The sequence below is a fragment of the Haliaeetus leucocephalus genome, unplaced genomic scaffold (genome assembly GCF_000737465.1).
Source record: "Haliaeetus leucocephalus isolate CR32 unplaced genomic scaffold, Haliaeetus_leucocephalus-4.0 Scaffold384, whole genome shotgun sequence".
NCBI lineage: Eukaryota > Metazoa > Chordata > Aves > Accipitriformes > Accipitridae > Haliaeetus > Haliaeetus leucocephalus.
In genome coordinates, this window is record NW_010972820.1 from 4,728,176 (window position 1) to 4,752,039 (window position 23,864).

General features: G+C 36.0%; 1 protein-coding gene across 1 annotated transcript in view; it reads left to right on the forward strand.

Annotated features, from left to right (window-relative positions):
* The window catches only part of GRIK2 (glutamate receptor, ionotropic, kainate 2), a 417,408-nt gene that overhangs the window by 320,696 nt on the left and 72,848 nt on the right, over positions 1–23,864 (forward strand). The window contains exon 13 of the mRNA XM_010573377.1: positions 2,042–2,259. Coding sequence (XP_010571679.1) covers positions 2,042–2,259 — 218 coding nt within the window. The remainder of the gene's footprint in view (positions 1–2,041; positions 2,260–23,864) is intronic.

Consider the following 23,864-nt stretch of genomic DNA (forward strand, 5'->3'; position numbering starts at 1 on the left):
AGCATGGAAGTTCTCACCTGACAGCAATAACTTTCCATTAGAAACAATATAATAGCGCTTGGGCCATACTGACATTAACTTACTAAGTGCTGCTTCTTTACAAAACGTTTGCTTAGTGCTGGAGGATACATGATAGAGGGAACTCATACATGTCTTGCTGACACCCCTCGCTCCCAGAAAACTGTGGGATATAGTGCTGGACATGACGTTACCTTGGGTACATGACAGTCAGCCCCTAACCAGGCTCTGTTTCATGGGCCTAGGTGGCACTCTGTTTCAGTCCTTGGTAAGGTATGAACTTGTGGTAATTGGGGCAACTGCGGCAAATGTTTCCACCCTTCTTTTCTTCCCAGTCCTATCTGACTTTACTGGTGTTGCTTTTTAAGTGAAACGAGAGCAATTAAAAAGAGTTGATGATGGTGGGCTTATTGGGAAATCTGTTAGTGTTATGGTGTCTAAGTGTCTGACTAACAGGGCCTAGGAGCAACTACATCAGAAAGGTACTTTTCTACTTTTTTCCTTGCAGAATTCTAGGCAGAGTCTGGCGCTGGAGTTGGCTGTCATGTCCAAGTCTGTCAGCTTTTTTTGTTTGAAACAGCAAGGGTAAGATGAACTGCAGGGTAAGATGGGCTGTTTTTGAATATGATAGTCCAGTTATGATACCACTTCTTTTTTCCTTTTCTTTGGTTTTCTTCCCCTCCTCCCTCCCCTCCCCCTCCCCCTCCCCCTTTCTGTTCTTTTTTGGCATTAACGTTGGAAGTTTGGCGTAATCTTTCATTTATATGAAGATGTGTTACCTTGCTGGACCAGTTCCTTAAATAATTCAATATAAACACTAAAATTTAACAGGAATAAAATAGTCCATCTTGCCTTCATTCCATTTTACCCAGGAGAGTTAAAAGCAAGCATAGTGACAAATTAACAAAAAGTGATTGCTTTGGTACAGTGGTATAGTGGATATGATAAAACTGTTTCTTTGAAAACAAGTTTCCGGATACTTCTAAAACATCTTACGTAAAGTTGTTACAATGAAGCTTGAAATTGTTTATTTGACATCATTAGAAATTTCATTCCATTCAATTACAATGTTATGGAAAAAAATCCATACATGCTCATTTATAATAAATATTTGTGGTTGTAAATTACATTGAATTTCATTTTTTCCTATTTTTAGTAATTAGGCACAAGAGGAGTTTATGTGCTTCAATTTGTCTCATTAGACTCTAAATTAGCATTAATAATTATGCAAATTACTATACAGTGTCTGTATCCCCCTCCATTCTTTAGTGCCATGAGCAGGCAACTCCAGCAATGCATTATAATCTATCTTTATCTAGTTTATGCATAGCAGTCTAATATTTTCATTGCTGCTCTATCAAATTAAGTGTGTGGCATAACCACCCATGTTTATCTGAAATTGTGGGGCTAACTATAGAGATGGGAGATGTTAATTTTTTTATCTAAGCAGTCAATAAACAACCCTTTATAGCAATACAAATGGCAAAAGTCAAAAGCGTATTTATAATAGATTTCAGATTTTCTATTTCAGGTATGAAATATTTTATTTCATATCTGCTCATTTCATCAATAGCTTTATTTACTCAAGTGATTTTTTACAAAATACTTTAGTAGTATTTATTTAGTGCTTTGAAGATAAAGAACTGTATAAGTGCTTCAATACTGGTATTAATTTAGAGGCTCAGTCCAGCCAGGATTTTATTCTGGAAAGCCAGTTCAAGTAACTGCTTTTTTCATATTGCTACATATGTATATTTATAAATTTTAAAAAGGCACTGATCATTGAGTCTCCCATTACTATCTTTTGATTCCCACAGCTCCAAAAAGATCTGTCTTTATAAGTGTAATCAGTTCTTATTTTTCATTTCAGTTGTGTGTGTTTGTACAAGCAGTACATGTAAGCCTGTAGCTTAAAGATTTTTTTGCACAGTGATTCCATCTCCCCACTGTGGCAAAAAGTGCTGAACACTTACTAATTGTTTTCTGTGCATTGGTTTCACCTTTCTCCCCTGGTTTTCATTAGGTTCTGAGCTCATGCCCAAAGCCCTCTCCACCAGGATAGTGGGAGGCATTTGGTGGTTTTTCACACTTATCATCATTTCCTCGTACACTGCTAACCTAGCCGCCTTTCTGACAGTGGAACGTATGGAATCCCCTATTGATTCTGCTGATGATTTGGCCAAACAGACAAAGATAGAGTATGGGGCAGTTGAAGATGGTGCAACCATGACTTTCTTCAAGGTAAGTTTTATATTCTGTTTGAAAAGATGCTATATCCCGATTGTGGGGGGAAAGCTTGTGCACCTTGCTGAGAAGCATCAGATATGATTCCCACTGCTGTCAAAAGCAACTGAAAATCACTTTTTTGTGGATTTGCAAGGTAGCAAATGAATCAAATGCAAAATCTCTCATGGGAAAAAAAGGCAATTTCTCTGACGATTTTTGCTTGAAGTATTGAATTTAAGCAGTGGAGTAGGTGAAGAAACCTGAACACTTTGTTCAGACAGATCTCCTATAGTCGTGTACAAGAATTAGGTTTGTCGGATTAAGAGTTACAGTATCAGTTCAATAGCATTATACTTAATTGTAGTCTTTTTTCAAGCAACCAGACTACACTAAGGATATTAGTGGCTGGACTGAGAAAAACCTTTTGGACTTCGTATTTTTGAGAAACTTTTGAATGAAATTTGGGGTCCATATAAAAAACTCAGGTTCTTCCAGTTTTTCTATTCCTTTTAACCTGTTACTAAGATAATTCAGTTTGAAATATAATGAAATATGCTGCATTTAAGTGGGCTTAAATTAGTGAGAAGTATGCATGAAGGGAGAGAAGGTAGTTTGTTCTCTAACTCTTTGTATTTGATACCAGAGAGGTGTCTCAGATCTTCCAAAGAGAGAGGTGTTTAACAATATTTGTCTGATCTTTGGTACATTTTGAAGACTTTTAGCTAGTATATTCTGTTTTTATAAGTTATTATGCTGTCACCTAAAGCTTTGTGGTGTCTCTTATATTGGCATTTGAAATTGGACAAATTGAGGTCCAAGGTAACTTGTAAACTGGTGCAGAAATTGAAGAATGTGTGCTCAGTTCCTCTCATTGGATTCAGAGAGTGTAAAATTTGTTTAGATATCAAGGCTAAATTGTCACTATTTAATCTTATGACCTTATAGCCAATCAAAGTGTACACATAGTTTTAATTTTTAAAAATAGTTATAGGGCTTTCACCTTCTGCTTGGAAATAAAAATCAATTCAACTTCAGTATCTTGGAATGTTTTAGGTTGCTTAACTTATAGCACACATCGGGAAGGTTCCGAGTATTTTCACCAGAATATTTGTTGGAAAAGGAGCTGATGAAGTTAATAGAAGGAACTAATCAATTAGAGGTCTCTTGATGTCAGGAAATATATGAAGCAGTTAAAAGAAACAGCACTGAAAGTTTAAAGACTGAGGTTTTTAGAAGTCAAAATGATTTTCGTCTCAGGACATAAAGAGACAACACAAGGTATATATTGAGTTACCGGAAAACACCAGAGGGCTTTAATTTCTTTTTTGTCTGGCAGAAAACTTTGAAGTTGTTCTAGTTCAGATTCGAATTGTGGACTCTAAAATGTTAGGAAGCAAGTTTAAATTAGCAGTGTCTTTCCTTCTGGTTGCAAGAAGCACTTTTCTCTGCATCTTAATTTTTGGTTTTCTTTCTCCCCACCCTTAGTTTTCTCTCTTATTCCCTCTTTTTCTTTTGTTGTATGTGCGTAATCTGTGGGGTTTTTAAGCACACAGAGACTATTTCTATTCCTCTGGATGTTTTTCTCCTCTGTGTATTAATATACTGCTCCCTTTTCTGCACAATTCTTTCTCTCTGCTCTCTTTCTTCTTCTGTTTCTATTCATCTAGATGTGCTTTGTGTTTATCTAGTATATTGTACCCAAGAACTAGAGAGGACCTACTTCTAATGAAATAGCAATTGTACATCCTGCGTAGAAGATTTTTGTTTGCAGTTAAAATAACCTAGACTTATACACAACAGAGTTATGGTGTCAGATCACATAATTTGGTGTTGCTTTTAGTACATTAACAAGTTCTCCTTCTTCACTATGAATGAAAATGAGAAATCAGAACAAAACATAGGATTTCTTTATTCAGCTAATACATTTAATGCCAAATTAAGGTTTATTCTGTTGAACAAATGTATATTCTGGGCTTTATGTGTGAACAGATCATGGTTAGTAAGTATTTTGTGACATGAAAATGCACTGATAGGTAAGAATTTCTGTTCCAGCTAGCAACCAAATTATCCCAAATATTTTTCTGATGTTATCTAGTAGTATGTAAATTAATTGGTATTATTTACCTAATGAAGTTGATCCAAACCTAAGCACTAGAATTAGCTACAACTGTTCTTGTAGTTCAGGCAATAAGTGAAAATCATGCTCAAAAAGAAAACTAAATGGAAACTATACAACCTCATTTGATTCCTTCAGTGTCTGAAGCAACTTCCAGGTGGAAATTAGTTTGCTTGATGTAAACGCTATTCACTAGAGCTACCTGTGTAAAGAATACAATCTAATTCAATGCATATTCCATGAAAGATAAACCAAAACATTTGTATACAGTCTATCTGCTAGTGTAAACTTTCTGGTAAAATTAGGTGGTTTTACCTAATGAGGCTGAGTTATCAGAAAACAGAATACCATAGTTCTGGTCAACATGGTAGATCTGTATTTGTGTGTTTTCAAAATATACTTCTATTTTGTATAAGCAAATTGTTTCAGGAATATAATTTCCTTACGTGAAGAAAATGAAAATGTGAGAAAATATTTTAAAATAAGAGTGTAAGTGGAATTGTCTTAAAAGGTACTACTAGAGTTGAACAGCTCATATATACTACTACTAAATAATAATATAAAAACAGTTAAGAACAGAAAACTGATAAAGGAAGACAAAAACTATCAGAAAAATAACTTAAGTGACAGAAGTAACACTGGAGGTAGATAATATAGGAAAGTATAGATAGTATAGAAAAGACAGAGGAGTTGCGTACGTTTTCTGCATTGTGTGTAAAAAAAAACCCCAGGATAAAAATTCACATTTTAAATTCCTTTCAGAATACTTTCTGTTTTATCAGTAAGCTAAAGGAGGGGTTTAAATGGTATATATTATATTCTCTGATATATAGACAAGTGAATGTCAAGTAGGAAGTAACACTGCCTTTTTATATGGCATTAGGGAAACTACTAATGAACTATTGTGTCGTGTTCTGGTGATCACACTTCAAAAATGTGTTTAAAATTGGAAAGAGTTCATTAAAGGTGAAAGAATGACCATAGGTTTGGAAATAAGCATTGTAGTTAGAGGTTAAAGAAGATTGGTCTGTTTAATCTGCTGAAGAGGTTAAGAAGTGACTTGATCATGGTCTGTAAGTGCCTTAATGGGAATGAGACTTTTGACAGTAGATGACTGTTTAATCTAGCAGAAAAAGGCATAACGAGATCTAATGTTTCAAAGCTGAAGTTAGGCAGATTCAGAATAGAAATAAGGTGCATATATTTAAGAGTGAGAGTAATTAACCACTGGTATAACTTGTCTAGGAGTGGGCTGGATTCATCCATCACATGCAGCCATTGTAAGGAAAATAGATACAGCATAGCTCAAACATGTTATGCTTTTGATTTAGTGGCTACTCAATGAAATAGATAGCCTTCATTATACAGGAGCTCAGATTAGATTTTAGTAGTCCCCTCCTACTTCAAAAATCTATGAGAGTATGAGTTCTGGGGGGGTTGCACAAAGATGATTGAGAGGATAAATTTATCATCTGTGTATGTTTTTCCTTAGCTGCTTTGTCTTGTTTTAATGAGAGTGGATTGAGTAAAACAGTGGCATTAAGCTGCAACAAGAAGTGAAGGCACCAGATGGTTTCCTAATGTTAAATAAAATTATCATATCTTGGTAATAGTTATTAGTTCCAATCACAGTGAGGCTCGGTGGCTGCCCATGAGACTGACAGTAATTTCTGCATAAATTATCTATATAGCAGTCCATTGAATTCTTTCTTAAAAAAACTTTGGAAGCTGGCCAAAGCTGTGTGGTGCTAAAACAAAAGAAGAACATTTTCTGAAGGAGAACATAAATGGGAATCAGACAAACAAAGTGCTAGATTAAAACCTGCTAAAGTTAAAATCTTGGTGAGGGAGAGCACAGGGAATATAGGTTGAAAATACTCTTACCCTTGTGAGTCAAATATCCCTGTGAGATAGCTTCAATGAAAAAGGAGAATGTTGTCTCCAGAGGTTTATTAGGTCCTCCAGATCATTGTATGCCTCCTTATGGTCTGAGAAACACGACATTACAACTCCTTTTAGAAGCCAGAAAGTGAAGGAAATTTTCAGTGCTCTCTCCTCTTAAGATCTACTTATCTTGTCTGAGCATGGAAGGGAAGTAGTTTTACAAATCTGTTACATGCCTGGTGGGCCATTTCATTGGGCACAACAAAGAAAACCTTAGTATTATCCAAGAATTAGAAGGAAAGAAATGTGAAAGTAAATTCTAAGCCATATCTGCTGCTAGGCTTGTAGTTTCCACTCAAATTGTGGAGTTTTTCTTAGTTTCGAACTTCTCTTCCTTTCTTTTGGGTGCTTTTGTCATTATTGACCATTTTCAAGTTTCAGAAGCCTATCTTCCTTCCTGTTTGGAATAAAACAAAAAGCATTTATTATTTTCATGAAAGGTACTTATCTCACACTAACTGTTCTTGGATAACAATCTCAGATTTTTCATTGCCTTTGATTTCTCTGGTCTCTCAGTCTATGTTTCTCAAAATCTCAGTGTCTGTTTTCTTGCTGAATGACAGTTCTGAAATTGAGAACAACAATGTTCATTCCACCCTGCTTCTAATTATACCACAGTTCTCCATCCTCACACACAAAGAAACTACGACAGCACATATGCTTATATGTGGTCTACAATTTTAAGATTCTTTTTTTCTGAAGTCACTGTGTACCTTTGTTTTTCTTATAATTTTTCATATATGTACCTTTCAATGTCAGAATTTTTTTCTTTCTATGTTTTTGTACAGTTCCATGCACAGTAGAACTTTTCTCAGTTATGGTTACTAGGCATTCGCATACCAAATAGTAAAAAACAAAGTAATTTTTTGTTCTCTAATAGCAGCTTAGTGTCGTTACTTCCATATCACAAATTAAAGGTCTTCTCAGCTCTTCGTGAGAGTTGTATATTTTATATCCTTGTTTTGCTGATAAGGAAGCTGAAGCACTAAAAGGGAATGCATCTTTTTCAAGCTCACTTGGTGAAAGGCAGATAGGGGACTAATTCAGGAAAGCTGACTCACACACCTTAGAATTATCTGATAGACTATTCTATTTATCATTTACATTTGCCAGTTTCTTTCCTTTTCTCCTTTAGGACCCATTTTTATATCATATCTACTTTTCTACAACATCTCCCATTGCTTCCTGCACTGCTTTTTCTCGACAAAGATACCTGCTGCTGACCCTTTTCAGTTCCCCCTGCCTTGTTTTTTACACTAGCCATTTTGTTACCATCTCTCTCAGGAAATTTTGGGGGGCAACAATTCCTCGCTCGTGTGTCTATCTTCCTCTTCCAAATTCTCAGCCTATTGTTAAAGGAAATAGCATGAAGCTCTACCTATACATTGCAAAATCTCAGAAATAGTGTCTCCAGGCTGAAAGAAGGAGCTGTAGGGGAATTTTCCCACTGCTTATAACTGGAGTACAAGTGACAGATCCCCTGACGTAAATGAAACAATAGCAGCAAGAATAAAGGTATGAATGCCATGCATTTGTCATGAATGATGTTGGCATTGACATGCATAAAGCCAATATAACTTCAGTGGGTTTTTCAAACCTGGGTTTGAACATTGTAATAGACAAATGACATTTATATGTTTAACAAATAAGTATGCATGTACAAGCACATGGGCATATACACACATAGAACCTTTAGATGAATGCTGCAAATAAAACATGAAGTTTAGCAGTGCGTGTCAATTATTTGGTGGAATTGTTGCAAGTCAAAGATGAAAGAAACAACACTTCTGAGCTTCTCAAATATCCACTGACTGACAGTGACTAATGGAAAACAATTTTTTGAGTCCCAGCCTCCATGTGCTGATCTGGATAATGCTTAAAAAGTAATTGGTAGCAGATACCACAGATACATGTTCAGTTTGCTTTAAAATTATTTTGCTTTATAGATAAGTTGCATTTGAATGTAACAAATAGAGACTTGTTCTTCTGCATAAAAACACATGTGGCACTTTTGACTAAAAAGGGAATTGAATATAAATACCATGTATTCTTTTCTTCTTTTTCTTCTTTTTGATTGTCATGGTTTGGGCCTATCTGCTAGAAACACATACAGCTGAAATGCATTATTTCCCTTTTCCCATGATTATTCCCTCGTTGTAGGAACACCTACTCAGTTAACCACTACTACTTTGAATGTGCAAAAAAAGCAGGCACAGTTGCAAACCTTTAAAGCAAGGTCTGTGGTGGCGCCATACACTTATGAGAACTGAATCTGCAATGACAGTCTGTGAGAACGAGATATAGGCTTTGTCCAGAGACCTCAAAACACCTCTGCCTCACTGGGTTCTACTTATTTCCTTAAAAGATCAAAGAAGCTAGGAAGAGGTAGGTAAGTTAGATGATGCATTAACACAGACTATAACAAGAGCAGCAGTGCATTTGAATTCTAAATAGAAGAAATTCAGATAAATTTGGTACCATTAAGTTCTTTGCGGTGTGCTGTCTTTCTTTTGAATCAGAGGGCAGAAAGCAGAACTAATTCATATAAAAGGCCTCATTCCAACCAACTCTCCAGGTACTGGGACAAAGTGACTGAAATGGTTTTATGATGTCTTGACCCTTCCTCCTTCTCTGGGGTTGCCAGAGCCATTACTGTTCCTGCAGTAAATAAGAGCATATGTTTGGCTGCCTGTTGCATCTCAGTGCTGAGGCATGAAACTAGAAGTAGATGGAATGTGGTAGAAATCCACTACGTTTCCACCCTTGCCTTTGTCCATGCCCGTGGCTTTTCCCTTCCCTTTCCCCATTCCTCATTCCTTATACCCTTTTCCCCTGTTCCTACATTATGGGCTGAAAAAGATGAACACAAGAACTAGTCAACTTTTCATTTCTGCAAAGATTTATACTGCATTACGACATATATCCAGATAGTATGCACTCTTAATAAGCTGCCTGATAGCATGCTGTATTCATGAATAATTATGCTCCAAAATCACAAGATTCATATTTATCATTTACACCTGCATCTAGCTACAGTTCTTAGAAACTGATGAAACACGTACAAATGCTTTTTGTGGTCCTCTCAAAGAAATATACATAACTTTCCATTGAAATCAAGATTAGTCATTCACAACAATTAAAATATTGAATTAAATAGTTAACATATGAAATGGGTCCCCACTAGTTATCTTTGAAAGAAAGTCGGAGAGACATCAAAAATAAATTAAAAGTTGGCAATAGGAAAAGTCATCTTTGCCTTTGGAACAATTAATATTTTCCACAGCTCAGCATCTGTTTCTGCCTTACCTCAAATATTCATAGGGGAAAAAGTTTTATGCTGATCTCCCCACAGAACTCGCAGGTGGGCCAAACTATGTAACTTATGGTCCCATCTGGTTTTCCTGTTCCATAAGTATTTCTCAGTGTGAATATAATGTAGAGCTAAAACGAACATACCAGCAAGAAGCTGACATTTGTATTATTTTTCAGAATTGCATCTGACAACAATATGCATTAATTAGTGCACATGCATTAATGATCCATACTGTATGTACATGATGGGGTTTGAATAAAGCTGGTCTTTCTCAGTGTATAAGGTATGGTAAAATATAGCAAGATCTAATTGCCACTTGGATAGAAATATAGGATACAAGAGATCAGAGCCTGGGGCAGGGTGGGAAAATACTAATAAACTGTTCATTTGTCTGTACAAAATCAAGCCTGATGTTATACAAATACTATCCAGACCACACTTTGAGTCCTGAATTGTGTCAGGTTTTTTTTGCCAGCGAAAGTCAAGAATTTCTACCAAATGTAGCTTGTTCAGAGGAATGTTATAATCTAGATATTTGAAAAATCATTTCGTAGTTAAGAGAAACCCATTCTGTCTTTTTTTTTTTTTTTTGAGAACATATAGTGATTCCACTGAAGACAAGAAAAGTAGGGGCTTGTTCCTTTGAAGTCAGGTGGAGTTTAATCAGTACTAGTCACTGCAAATTGCTTCTGGTCATATCTCTCAATAGCTTTCTTGTTGTGTTGTTTTGGGATCAACTTAAGCCAGTCTAACTGAGTAGTCCAACCCCTTCTGCCTTCAGCCTCAAGCTCTATTGGCTCTACGTACCATAGGGCTGTGGCAAGAGTCAGTCCAGCTTTCTGATCCAACTGAAAATGAATCTTTTTTTGTTGTTGCATGTTTACTTTTCACTTGTGAAGAAAGCTGCCCTGGCTGCTAGAATGCTAGAACTGATGCGAGGAGAGCAGAGGGTGTCCCTTTCCATGGCAGGGTGATCTTATATCACCCTGCTAAATGTGAAAGCCACTGGGAATCCACACCCTTTGGGAAGGAAGTTATGTTGCCTAGACATTTGGAGGTGTGAGGGTGAGAAAATCAACAGCGATATAATTGCTGATACTTCCAGAATGTATTTTGTCCTTATGTACTATTGTAGATTTTGTTTTAACTGCTAAGCCATTTTGTTTCCTTTCCTTCATCCGATGTGCTTCACTTTCTGGCCTCTTCAGGGCCTGTAATGGCACTGCTGACAGGATCAGTTTTAAGACGATGACTGAACTCTGGGTTCTGATCATAGGTTTGGTGGCAAGGCTTTTTCCTCAGAAATGCATAACCTAATTGCTGTCTAAACTTATCACCTTTCTCTCCTTCTCCTGCTGCTTTCCCCCAGGAGGCAGGGCAACAACACTTTCCTTTTCTCTTTTCAGCTTTTCTCTCTTTATGTCTTAGATCATGAGCAAGGTGAGAAAGGGAACTGAACTAGATCATAGAGAATCCTTCAGCTGCAAACAGCATTCTGTATGAAAGACAGATTTCAGAGTTAGGGTTTGCTGAGAGTACATCTAAGAACATTTTTAACTATCAGAGTCTGAAAAAAAAATCATCCTGCTCTTCAAAGCAAATAGATCTATCACCAAGTAGCCATGTAAAGTTTGCAGATTTGATCTATGACTCATCCTGGGAATGTGATTCAGAAACAATTCTCTAGAGTGAACTGTCTCTTAGTTTAGCCAGTTTTGTGTGAGATCCTGCCATATGCGCAACCTTCAGTGTTGAGTTCATGCCCACTGAAGCAGCCTGAAAGCCTCCATTCATTAGCAGAGGTGAACTCTTGGTTCTGCCTTGTCAGTTTATATATGATACTACTGAGGTATTGTCCAACTGCATTAGCATTGCTTTGTGTAGAGAAATATTTCCAGTGCCAGAAGTGCCCGGGATACTACCTGAAGTCTTATTATACTGATGAATTTCTTCTCCAGAGTTATTAATTGCTCCAAACAGAATGCTTGTTGAGATTGGTTAAATGACCCCTTTTGCAATACACCTATGGTAATAATTACATAAGCTTTATTGAGTATGGATGCCTTTTAAGCATTTTTCACTATCCATGCATTAATTGAACTTGCATTTAATGTATTTGAGATCCTTAATCTGCACAATATAGATTACCGATTTATAAAAAAAATATACTAAACCATGCTTTAGAATCATAGAATCATAGAAACATTTAGGTTGGAAAAGAACCTTAAGATCATCAAGTCCAACTGTTAACCTAACACTGCCAAGTCCACCACTAAACCATGTCCCTAAGTGCTACGTCTACGCGTCTTTTAAATATCTCCATGGATGGTGACTCCACCACTTCCCTGGGCAGCCCGTTCCAATGATGGATAACCCTTTTGGGGGAGAAATTTTCCCAATATCCAATCTAAGCCTCACGTGGTACAACTTGAGGCTGTTTCTTCTTGTCATTCTTCTTGTTACTTGGGAGAAGAGACCGACACCCACCTCCCTACAGCCTCCTTTCAGGTAGTTGTAGAGAGTGATAAGGTCTCCCCTCAGCCTCCTTGTCTCCAGGCTAAACAACCCCAGTTCCCTCAGCCGCTCCTCAGAAGGCTTGTTCCTTAGACTCTTCACCAGCTTTATTGCTGTCCTTTGGACACACTCCAGCACCTCAATGTCTTTCTTGCAGTGAGGGGCCCAAAACTGAACACAATATTCAAGGTGTAGCCTCACCAGTGCTGAATACAGGGGGACGATCACTTCCCTAGTCCTGCCGGCCACGCTATTTCTGATACAGGCCAGGATGCTGTTGGCCTTCTTGGCCACCTGGGCACACTGCTGGCTCATATTCAGCCGGCTGTTGACCGATACCGCCTGGTCCTTTTCTGCTGGGCGGCTTTCCAGTCACTCTTCCCCAAGCTTGTAGCGTTGCATGGGGTTGTTGTGACCCAAGTGCAGGACCTGGCACTTAGCCCTGTTGAACCCCATACAACTGGCCTCAGCTCATTGATCCAGCCTGTCCAGATCCCTCTGCAGACCCTTCCTTCCCTCAAGCAGATCAACACTCGCTCCCAACTTGGTGTCACCTGCAAACTTCCTGAAGATGCACTCGATTCCCTCATCCAGATCATCGATAAAGATATTAAACAGAACTGGCCCCAAAACTGAGCCCTGGGGAACACCACTTGTGACTGGCTGCCAGCTGGATTTAACTCTATTCACCACAACTCTTTGGGCCTGTTCATCCAGCCATTTTTTTACCCAGCAAAGAGTACACTGGCCATGAGCAGCCATTTCTTTATGATCAGAGTAGCCTACTGATCAGAGGATTATCTGCCCATGAACATGTTGGACCAAAGATAAGCAAGATATTTCTTAGCATTTTTTTAATTTGTTCAGCTGTGGCATGTGATTTTCAATTTACTTATCAATTTTTTGTATAGGAAATTATGGGAGAGTTATCTTTTCTCACATCTTAAAAACAGAGACAGTCACTCATAATAATGGTGATGATCATAAATAGTATGTTCTTTTATGCTGAATTTGACTTATGTTCTCAAAATAGATATTTAAATATAATTGGCAACAAAAATCCAGTTAAGTTGTTATGTGAATTCTGTCGTGAGTCACTGTGATTTGAGGGGACCATGAGAGCTTTTATTATATTAATACATACTACTAGTAAACTATTATTTTTACTTAGAAACTAGGCATTATGAAAATTAACAAAGGATGTAGTATTGCTTACCTTAAAATATTTGTATTTGAGTAGTCTATCTTGGCATTTGAGAACTGAAAGCAGCTCCCCCTCAATGAGCTGTAAAATACAGCAAATATCCTGGAGGCCTTTGAAGACAACTTTTTTGGTCTTTCTTTGAAGAACTCTTACTTTCTTGTGCAACAGAAGGCCAGTGGTAAGATAGAAACTGTTCTGTTCCTCTTTCTGTTGCTCTCACCGTCTTTCTCTTTCTCTGACTTTCATTTTTTATTTTTTGATAGAGGAGACACTTGCCTTCCTTGACTTACAAGGAGTCCTCCAAAACTCTTAAGAAGCTTCTATATGACATGTCTGATAGAAGTTGTGTGTACTCTTTCATACATTTCCACTTTCTGAAAAAGGAAAATGCATCCCTAAAGGAATTTCCTGTGAAGAAGGAAGATTAGCACCAAACATTTTCTGTGATTTGTTTGGAAGGCTGTCTAGCTCTTCTTTTACGCTTTTACCTTATCTGGCAAAGAAACTCTGAGAATAGTTTCTTTTATGCTAGAATTTCTATCTAAGCCTATCCAGGTAGTTATCATTCAAGTGTATTTTTATTCAGGTTGAATTGCTGAGGAATTTTCTTGGATTGAACAAAACCAACAGTTTGGTTCCTTAATTTATTTTATGGTTACACCTAGTATTTCTGATGCAGCCTTTGTTCCTGAAGTACAGGGATGTTGAGCATAGTTCATTACATATGTGCAATCCAACAATTGTATTCTAGTCAGAGGTTTGACTACCCATAAAATCAGAAGTTAGCAGACGAAACACTGCAATTTCAGTTATAGCTTCCTCTTCCAGTCACAGGTGCCTCATACAAGAAATCTCTCCTTTGAAATTAAGGAGAATTTTTTTTTGTACAGCCTGTTCATAATGAAGATTTGGCTGTCTCAGTGGCTGTATTTTCAAATCAGGTCATCAAAGATGAAAAGAGAATGGAAGGGAAACAATAAGGCTTATTTCATAAGCAGTATTGAGGCCAATATTTTTATATTTTTATTCAGCTAACAGTGGATTTCTGGACGGTTTTTTTTCCAAGAGAGAGCTTGACTTCTAAATACTCCAAGTAAATGTCTTAACACTTCCAAAAACCATTAAGTCTCTTGTCTTAATCCTCAGGTCTTCAATTTTCCTTTCAGAAATAGAGAATTACTTTGATAAGTTGAATCTCTAAGTTTTAGTGGAATAAATCTAACAGCAAAACCACCAGAACCAACAAATATTGCAGCTGTAATGTCAAATACAAAATCAAATTAAAAATATCTATGTATGAAAATTAATTAATTTTACAAGAAATAATATTAATAATTCTAATTCCATAGTAAAATTGACTGACTTAACTGGCACTGTAGGGATATTTGTCTTATTTTAGACTATTGGCTTAAGGGCTGTGACGAGTTTCTTTTCTTACAAGTTGGCACTGAAATGAACACAAAAAAACCAAAGAGAAAAATCTCTTTAAAATGATAGAAAAAGTTCACATTTTGGCTTACAGTCCGAGTTGGACTACGGCCAAAATTCTCGTCTGTGTTTGTAAACATCATATTTTAAAAGATTGAACTGGTCACAATGAGTGTTCCTAAAAGTAAGCCAGTGATTGCAAAATCCAGGCCTTGAAAAACAAAAGTAAAAATAACAAACAATAAGCACAGTCTACCATTTTGCTTTGCTCATGTGACTCCATATGCTTGATAATATTAGAAGTTGAGTACATTTATCCTCCACCAGCATGGCAGATGTTGTTGTGTCATAGCTTGTCATTTTTTTTTACATTTATGAGTCAAATTAATTTTTTTTTAATTAAATTAGTGTCACAGGTGCAGGCTTTTGATGTGTGCACCAGTAATGTGTTTGCATTGTTTGCATATTTTGTTGGAAGTATGTGGTAATCTTGGCATATTCTATGCCAGAATTTTCATGGAAACTTTAAATTGAAGGGTACAGTTCAGCAAGTTGCATCAACTGAATTACTAAAGCTCAGTAGGTGTTAATCAAGAAATGATGAAAAATCTGAGGAAATATACAGATTGCCATTTCTGAAACCACTGTAAGCTCCAAACATTTTTATGTTGTCATCCTCTAAGATAGTATTTGGATTTCCAAAATTGTGGTATGATTTAATTTGCAACTGTTAGAGCAACTCTTAATGCATTTAGAGGAAAGGGACTGTTGTTTAAAGTAGTTTGATTGTTTCCTTGTTTCTCCTGGATTAAAAAAGAATAGCAAGAATAAGCAAGCAAAGGAATTGGCATAGTAAATTTTTAGAACATAGAATCACCTTTAAGCCTGAAGATGACAACGCTGCAGTTATTGATTCCTGTTTCTTTAATTGTATAGTCAAGTGCTATTCACATGTTTGGGTTTCTGCATGCATATGGGACATTAGTAGGCTGACATAGCAAAACTAACAGCCTTGTTTACAGAAAAGATAAAATTTGCCCACATCCAGAACAAGCTATACCATCTAACAGATTCTGAATCGTTAATTATCTTTTGCAAATTTTATTTTTCTGTACTTTTGGGCTTCTTGGTTAGAAGGTGAAACAGAGGGAATACAATTAAACCTAGGATAGGATAGGGTAGGACAGGACAGGATATTTCAGTTGGAAGGGACCTACAACTTTCATCTAGTCCAACTGCCTGGTTACTTCAGGGCTGACCAAGTTAAAGCATGTTGTTAAGAGCATTGTCCAAATGCCTCTTAAACACTGACAGGCTTGGGGCACCGCCCATCTCTAGGAAGCCTGTTCAAGTGTTTGAAAGGGGTCTTAAAAATTATTGTTAAAAAAATCATTATTTCTGACCCAACATTTTGAAGTAAGAATTTTGAAGTGGCTTGTTTAGAGACTAAAGTAAAATGTATACAGAAATCTTTATTAGAGAATAATGCAAGATATATAGTGTTTCAAGCATATTGTTCCAAATGCATTAGATGTCTCTGTCTTGTACACTTTCAGGCTATATTTTTAGTAGTAAATAAAACAGGCCAGGACCATTTTTAAAGTGAAAGTCACTGGGTTAAACTCTCTTTTCCATCAAAATTAGGATGTTTATGCATGATCACCTATTAGGAACAGTCTTTGGTATGTACTTGACATCTCTTGAGCTATTTATTATCTTGGGGTGGAGCCCAGCTATCGTTTGGGAGGTTATTCCTTAGGACAGGCCAAAACTGTTCCAGGCCCCATGCTAACAGATGGTATGGACAATTATGAGCCTCTGTCCTGGCCCTGTTTTGTTAACTGTAAGATGTGAATCATAGTCTTGATTTGGATATAAGTTAGTGAGAATCTTCAGCAGTTTTGCTAAAATATTGTCAGTAGAATGAATTATGTTTGACTCTAGTAGAAAAGTTGGCTAAAGAGGTAAACACTTTTTTTTCTGTCCTGCTCCCAAATCAATTTCTTTTTTTTTCTTAGTTGTACTGGTTCAAATTAAAGCAAATCAGTTGTGGGAGCAACCTGTTAAAATATTTGTACAACCTGAAAATCCTAAGATGGAACTATATCCTTGTTTCTTACTTCTTCTTTCTATGCTTCTTTCATAACTAAGTTGCCATTGATTTCAGTAGGTATTAGGTGTTTCAATACCTTTGTGAATCTAAGCTTAAAGCCATACAAGGAAAAAAAAAAGAGAAAGAAAAAAAAGAGCTAATTCCAAGTAAGACCATACACAGAAAAAATTGTGGCCGTTAGAGCTTAAGGAATCTGAAATTTCACCAAAACAAAAAAAAAAAAGAAAAAGAAAATCAGTTAAATGTTACACATCCAGAGGCCTGGACTAGAGGAAAGCCGAAGTAAAATGCCAATAAAACACCAATGGTTTAATAGTTTCACTCTGTTTGAAGCCAAAATGTTGTATTTGATCTTTAATTTAAAAATGCAGTGCTTTTCTTTTTGTCATGCTGGTGTTTCTCACAGCTTTATAAATGAGGACTATTAGATAATTGATATTACTTATCATTTTCATTTCAAATTAAATATTTCATTAGTGTCATATGTGTCAAGAAGAAACTATTTCATTTTACTTGAAAAAAGAATCTTTGATGTCTTTGTATTCAAGGACAGCAAAACAAACATACTCTTTGTTCTGATATTCTCCAATGTGCATTACTGATTTGTAAATATATGTTTGGATCGTATTTTAAGTGATGACTAATTTCAAGCTTATTTCCACGGTGAACACCATGTATTTTGAGATGGAGTTTTTAAGTAGGACCCAGAATGACTCCTCATTTGCTTAAAAAATTCAAAACCAGATCTACTTTGCATAATTTTACATAAGCAATGGTTCAGTACAAAAGGAACAAACCTTCTTCTTTTCCACATACATACACATAAATGATTACTACATGTTTGTCTGAATAATTTGCACCTAGTGTTTCCCCTGAAGGTACAGGAAACACACTGCTATTTTACCGCACTCCTTTTGTTGAAGAGGAAGTGGTGTCATTGAATAGCATTTCCTCATCAGACACTACAAAAGTGCCAAGTTGTAGCAATCAATAGGGAAATAGCAGATGTGAAGGTTAGTTGGCATCAAAGAATATGAGTGGAAGACTTTCCTATGGGAAAGAAAGTGCTTCATTACACTTCATCTATACTAAGAATATTGGTTCTATCAAGCTTTCAGAAAATTATAATATGATGGCTTTCATGTCTCCAGCTCTGAAAGAGTCACTTTAATAACAGTTAAAAAGTTAGATAGTTATCTATCAGGGGAATTGCACTAAGTGATCAGGATTTTAGTAGTTTTAAACTGGAATGCTGCAGTTTCTTTTTTCTCTGAAGAAAGCAGATCCAGTGCAATGACTCTGGGACAAGAATTGGCTCCCTGGGTGATCACTGTATTGTAGACGAGTGTAAATTCTGCTTTTGGAACATGTTCATAGGAAACAAACAACATGTTATCATGTCTCTAGAGCATAAATATTTAAAGACTTTTGTTCAGAAAGTTCCTTGGTTTGGGGCTAGCTTGGATATTTATGTATGCTTCTTTTTCTGAACAGCATAAGCAACTTTTCAATGTTTGTCCACACAGTAACTGCTGCAGAAAAAGTGAGTTGCAATACATCAATCAAGTGGATGCTCTTTAGAGAGATTGTCCTACAGGGAATGGGAAAACTGGAGAGTCAGTAAACAGAGTGATGTTGAGCTGGCAAGTCAGTGGATCATAGATAGTATTTGTCAGTATGAGAGCTTACAGTTGCTGATAGCAGTTGAATGCTTTTCTGAGCAAGCTGTAAAAAGGAGCAGGTGTTAGTAATGATAGAATACTTGCAGGGAAATATTCACTGATGGATGATTTCGTTCGTTCACTCTGCAAAATTGTGAGATACTTTGTTTTCAGGAAGGTGAATTAGAGATTTTGTGTGCTTGAGACTGAACATGGGGGGTTTTGGCCTTAAAAAAAAGCCCAACTCCTTAATTATATATCTTTCTCTAAGAACACCTCTAGCTACAGGGGTGAATAAATGTTTCTTATAAAACATTGAAGCAATTTTCTCGCCTCACTGATCTTTAAATTAAAATACTGCTTAAAGGAAATTCTGCCCCTAGTCTGCTCAATTAATACTTAGAGCAAATTATATTTATTGGCAATGCGGAGGAGGAGTCAGCATTCATTATCTAAAAGCACCTTTCTCATTGAAATCCAGCATGGATTGAAAATGAATTGTCCCTGGTCCTTGAGCTCTGTTCACACTAATAAACAAATAAATGCACTAGAGCACACACTGAATCCAAAGGTTGCACTGACAGTTTAGATATTTAGTGCCAGAATGGAATTTGATTTACTGAGTACTCTGCAGTGCTTCAGCTTTCTGTGCCTCCGAAGTTCACAAGGGGCAGAACTGAGGGCTTTGACATTAAGAGCTTAAATGAACATCACATGGTATCTGTTGAGATTGCTCTTTCGGCTTAGAATGCTGTGTAATGATGTTTACAGGCAAGTTGCTTCCACCTTCAGTTCTTACAGATACGTTTGGGGACAAGAGAAAATTATTTTGCCTTTGGCTTTAAAGTGAAGCTGAGGCATTCTTGTCACGCAGTAGCCCAAGACCAACTATTTTGTACCTCAATAAACATAGCCAAAAGTATTATAAAAATCTGTTAAATCATCTCTCTCTTTTTTTTTTTCATTTTTGCTGCTTTCGAACAACAATTTATCAAAGCAAGCAAAATGGACATAGCAATAAAATGTAGAGCTGTATCTAACATGTGAAGTCATTTACAGTCTGGACTTTATTAGACTTTTATTTTAGGTAGTAAATCCATATTAGTAATGGAGAAAATAACCTTATTTAATTAGTTAAAGTTAAATGTCAGCTTCTTGAAGTTATGAAAAAATTTAAGCACTCAAAGCTGAAATCTTCAGCCTTCTTAGTGGACATGGACAAACCTGTTTTTCTATTGCTGTGTCACAATGTTTCTGTGGTTGCCCAGAAGCAATGGCACACCCTTTCAGCCAACTGTATCTCCTGTGTGCACTGAGGTTCAGGGTCGAGTTTACCTGTAAGTGAGATGACCTGTAGGTGAGTACTCTGACAGCTATTCACCTGGTCTAAAATCTGATTTAATCAAGATTGCTTTAGAAGTGTAATGACCCCCCTTGTATATTTTTAGTTCACTTATTTTATCTCTTTTATAAAAAGCACTGGGTATTGTAGTTTTCAGAGTGGGAAAATATGGTGTGAATACATACAATATGGAGCACGTTGTCTAACTGTGTTTGCACAAATTCCATTAAAATTAGCATTTTGCAAGCTATCACAAAAAAAGAGAAAAAAATGAAAATCTCTGTAGACCAAGATTAGTGACAATATTTGATTGTCACTACAGGTAGGTGTCTCGTTTATTAAATATTGCAATTCAGCTAATTAGACTATACAAACCGTATTATTTTTCACTGTAGGTCTCCTGACAGTTTTCTGAAAACAATGAGCATTTTAATTGATTATGAAAAAATAAAGTCAAAAGAATTAAGTTAAACTTCTTTTCCCCAGGAACTACATCATAGTGATGCAGTAAAAGATTAGGAATAGAGCTGCTTCAAAGCTCAGCTGCAGGAAATTTAACACATGCATGCAACCAGGTGCCCTGAAGAAAAATGTTTGTCAGAATAATCTGATTCTGTAGTTAGGATAGAATAACTTTTTATCATAATCCTAAATCTAAGAAAAATTTTTTTCATAATCCCATGCATTATCAAAACAGTTGTATCAGGTGAAACTTTGTACATTTTACTAAGGACAGTAGTTTTATTACTGTCTTTTTTTTTAAGCCCTGAACTTTGTATCCCTATGCAACTAAATCCCAGTGAGTTGTGCTGAAAGTTTCCAGCTAAATAGACGGGTATTAGAACAGATCATTAATTTGCAATTGTAGCCTTCTATGTACAGTTACCAAAAGCTCTTTCTTCTAAATTTTAACTTAAAGTAATACACTCAGAGATACGCTTTGCCAGAGTGCTTTCTGCTAAATTGGTCAACAGAAAATACATGAAAATTTGCTTCAGGATATTCACAGATTATTGATGCAGAAATATGCAGAATGAAAACAGCAGTGCTGGTGCTGGTGCCATCAAATGCATGCCATTAATAACTTTGGGGTATTATTAAATTCACTGTGTTTTACTGAAGCAAGGAACTAACAGCAGTTGGGATTTGAAAGATCTCAAGGAACATATAGTTTCTTCTGTATGTTAATTTATACTTAGGAGTCATAGAATAATCCTAGAATGTCTGCTGAGCTGATTTCCTTCCCCTAGCTCCTTTGTGGCGGCTACTGAACCATACCACTCCTTTTGTATTGATAACATTCAGCTCTGTCTTCTGGTTGTCTTTATGGTCTTGATTGCTCCAGGTCAGTTTGGTCTCTTGGGACATATCTGAAAAAAGAATTCTTAAATTACAGCTAATGCTTGTGAGTAATTGTGCTTTAAATTCTACCTATATAGAAAATTATTTTAGTTTTACTGTACTGTCAGAAATAAAATATCATACACCAATGCACTTTCTCATGAAAACAGTATCTTGTTCTCTCATCTGTTTACAAGACAATTATACCATGCTCATTGCTATGTTAACTTCGGAGATTTGCAGCTCAATTACCGGCTAACTATCATTTTAGTGATAATGGCTCCTGTTGTGGTTTTTTTGTTTGATTGGTTTTTACTGTCTTACATTTGTTTGTCTCCAATATCCTAGGCACTGTATTAATGTGGATATGCATTAAAGCCATAGTGCAGTTCAAATAGTTAAAATCTGGGTCAAATTAGCTATGTGCTGCAATTCATAAAAGGCACAAAATCCTGAATGGAATCCCTGCTAGTCACATGATGAGATGATAAGAGGCAGTAAATGCTCTGAAGCATCAGTGATTTAATTTTCATGTGGTGACAAGGCTTTCCCTTTGTGGTAGAATCCCACATGTTAATGTGATGATCTGGTTACTTTTTTCCGCAATAAACAAAGTTATTCAGCTTTCACATGTCCAAACATCTTCCTGTCATGGAAGCTTTTTCCCTGCATGGGCCATCTGGGGTCTTAACAGCTTGCTTGCCTCCAGCTCTTCTGGTTATTTCCTCAGCTTTGTTGACATCCTCAGTATACACAAAAGAGAGAGCTGTTTTATTAGAGAGACAGTCGTACAGAAAAAAACAGCTGTACCAAAAAAAAAAAAAGCAAACCAAAAAACCCAAAACAACAAACAAAACAGCACACCCCAAAAACCCAACAGCACCCAAAACAGAAAAAAAAAAAAAAGAAAAAAGCAAGAAGTAAATTAATATTAACACTTAACTGTTGTGTGGCACCCTGAACCTGTCACCATTTAAGCAGTATCACAAAACTGTGACCAGAAAATCTGAAATTCGGATCTTAGTTTTGAAATTCATAGTACATGGAACTAGCCTGTTCGTTGAATCTAACTTAAAACATGCACTTTTATGTTCACAAGTCTAGTTTCCGTCTTAAAACACCACAAAACCCAAAGGAACTGGGCTGTAGAATTTTCTGAATATTGCAGTTGGCTAAAATAACAAAGAATCAAAATCCAAATTAGAAAAAAAAAGACATTCTGCCAGAGAGCGTTTTCTTTTTAAAACAAATCTACCTTACTTTCTCTTCTCTTCCCATTGCCTTTTTAGTTTGTTTTTTTGTTTGTTTGTTTTTAATTTGAGGCAAAGTTTATTTCTGAGAAAAATTACTCTTCTGTGCTGAATGCAATTCACAGAAATAATGCCCTGAAACAAGGTATGATCAGTGTTTGAGTTGTTTTAATCTTTGAGTCTTATTCTTTCAGGTAGGTTTGCTATTAACATTTTTATCCCTGCTAACCAGGTGAAATTAGCTGAAGATTTCAAATTTCTTGAAAACCTTTTGCTTCATTCATATGTATATATGTTAGCTTTTATTTAAAGACGTGCTGAAGTGAAGGAATGGCCCATCCCCACTGAAGTTTAATGGATTTCAAATTAAGGGAGGAATTTCCCTGCATTTACGAGGTTGCAGAGCTGATTTTAAAATTTTCTCAAAAAGGGGAGGATAAGATTAATGAAAAACAATTGTATTTTTAATAATATGATCTTTGAGCCAAGAGTTACCTGTTATGCATTATAGTAAAAATAAGCAGTTTCAAGTGGTTAAAATTATCCTCCTTAGATGCTTCAATTTTCTGGCTGCATTTCTTTTCTAATGTTATATTTATAACAGTATAGTTTTACATTATAGACTATGGTGGTTCTTTTAAAACATTTATGTTTAATTATTTAAACATAAATGTTTCTTCTTACACTTTAATACTCTAAAGGTTTTATGTAGTGGTGAAACAAAATTTATCAAATTTGTTTGAAAAGCTATTTTCAGACTTAAGTGTCTCAGCTGATTTCTTTGCTTTTTATTCCTGAAAAACAAATGTCGTTAGACCATATTAGAAGCTGGTTTCTTGAAAAATTCTCTTGAAACTAAGACGATTGAAGTGTAGAAACATACACAAGCTACAGTACAATATATTTTATGTGTGTTCTATTTCATTGTGCTTCTTAAAAATTTATTTGTTAAGCTCAGTTATCTTTTTCAGACAATAAAGAAGAAAATTCTCAGATTCAGGTGTGCAGCATTGAAGTTTATCCGATTTCTGCCTACAAAATGATTTTATAGGGGAGTTACTCTTATCAGAAATTTAAAATAAGCTGGATATTTAAATATTAATAATAGCACTGTTTTTTAAGGGCTCTCAGATAATTTGATGTAAAAAAAAATATTATTACTTTCTTAACGTCTTTATCATTTAATATTTTCTCAGAGTTTTTTAGTGCATGGCTACAGCTGATGATATAAGCTTGTAAAAAAATAAGCCTATCGCTTTAAATTACAGCTGGTGGAACTACCACAACGGGTTTTTAATGCTGATTCCTCCCCAACAGCAGGTATCCTGTCGTTGCACATTATTCTAAAGTCGTAACATCTATGTTATACCTTTCCATCTGCCTAGCATTGATAT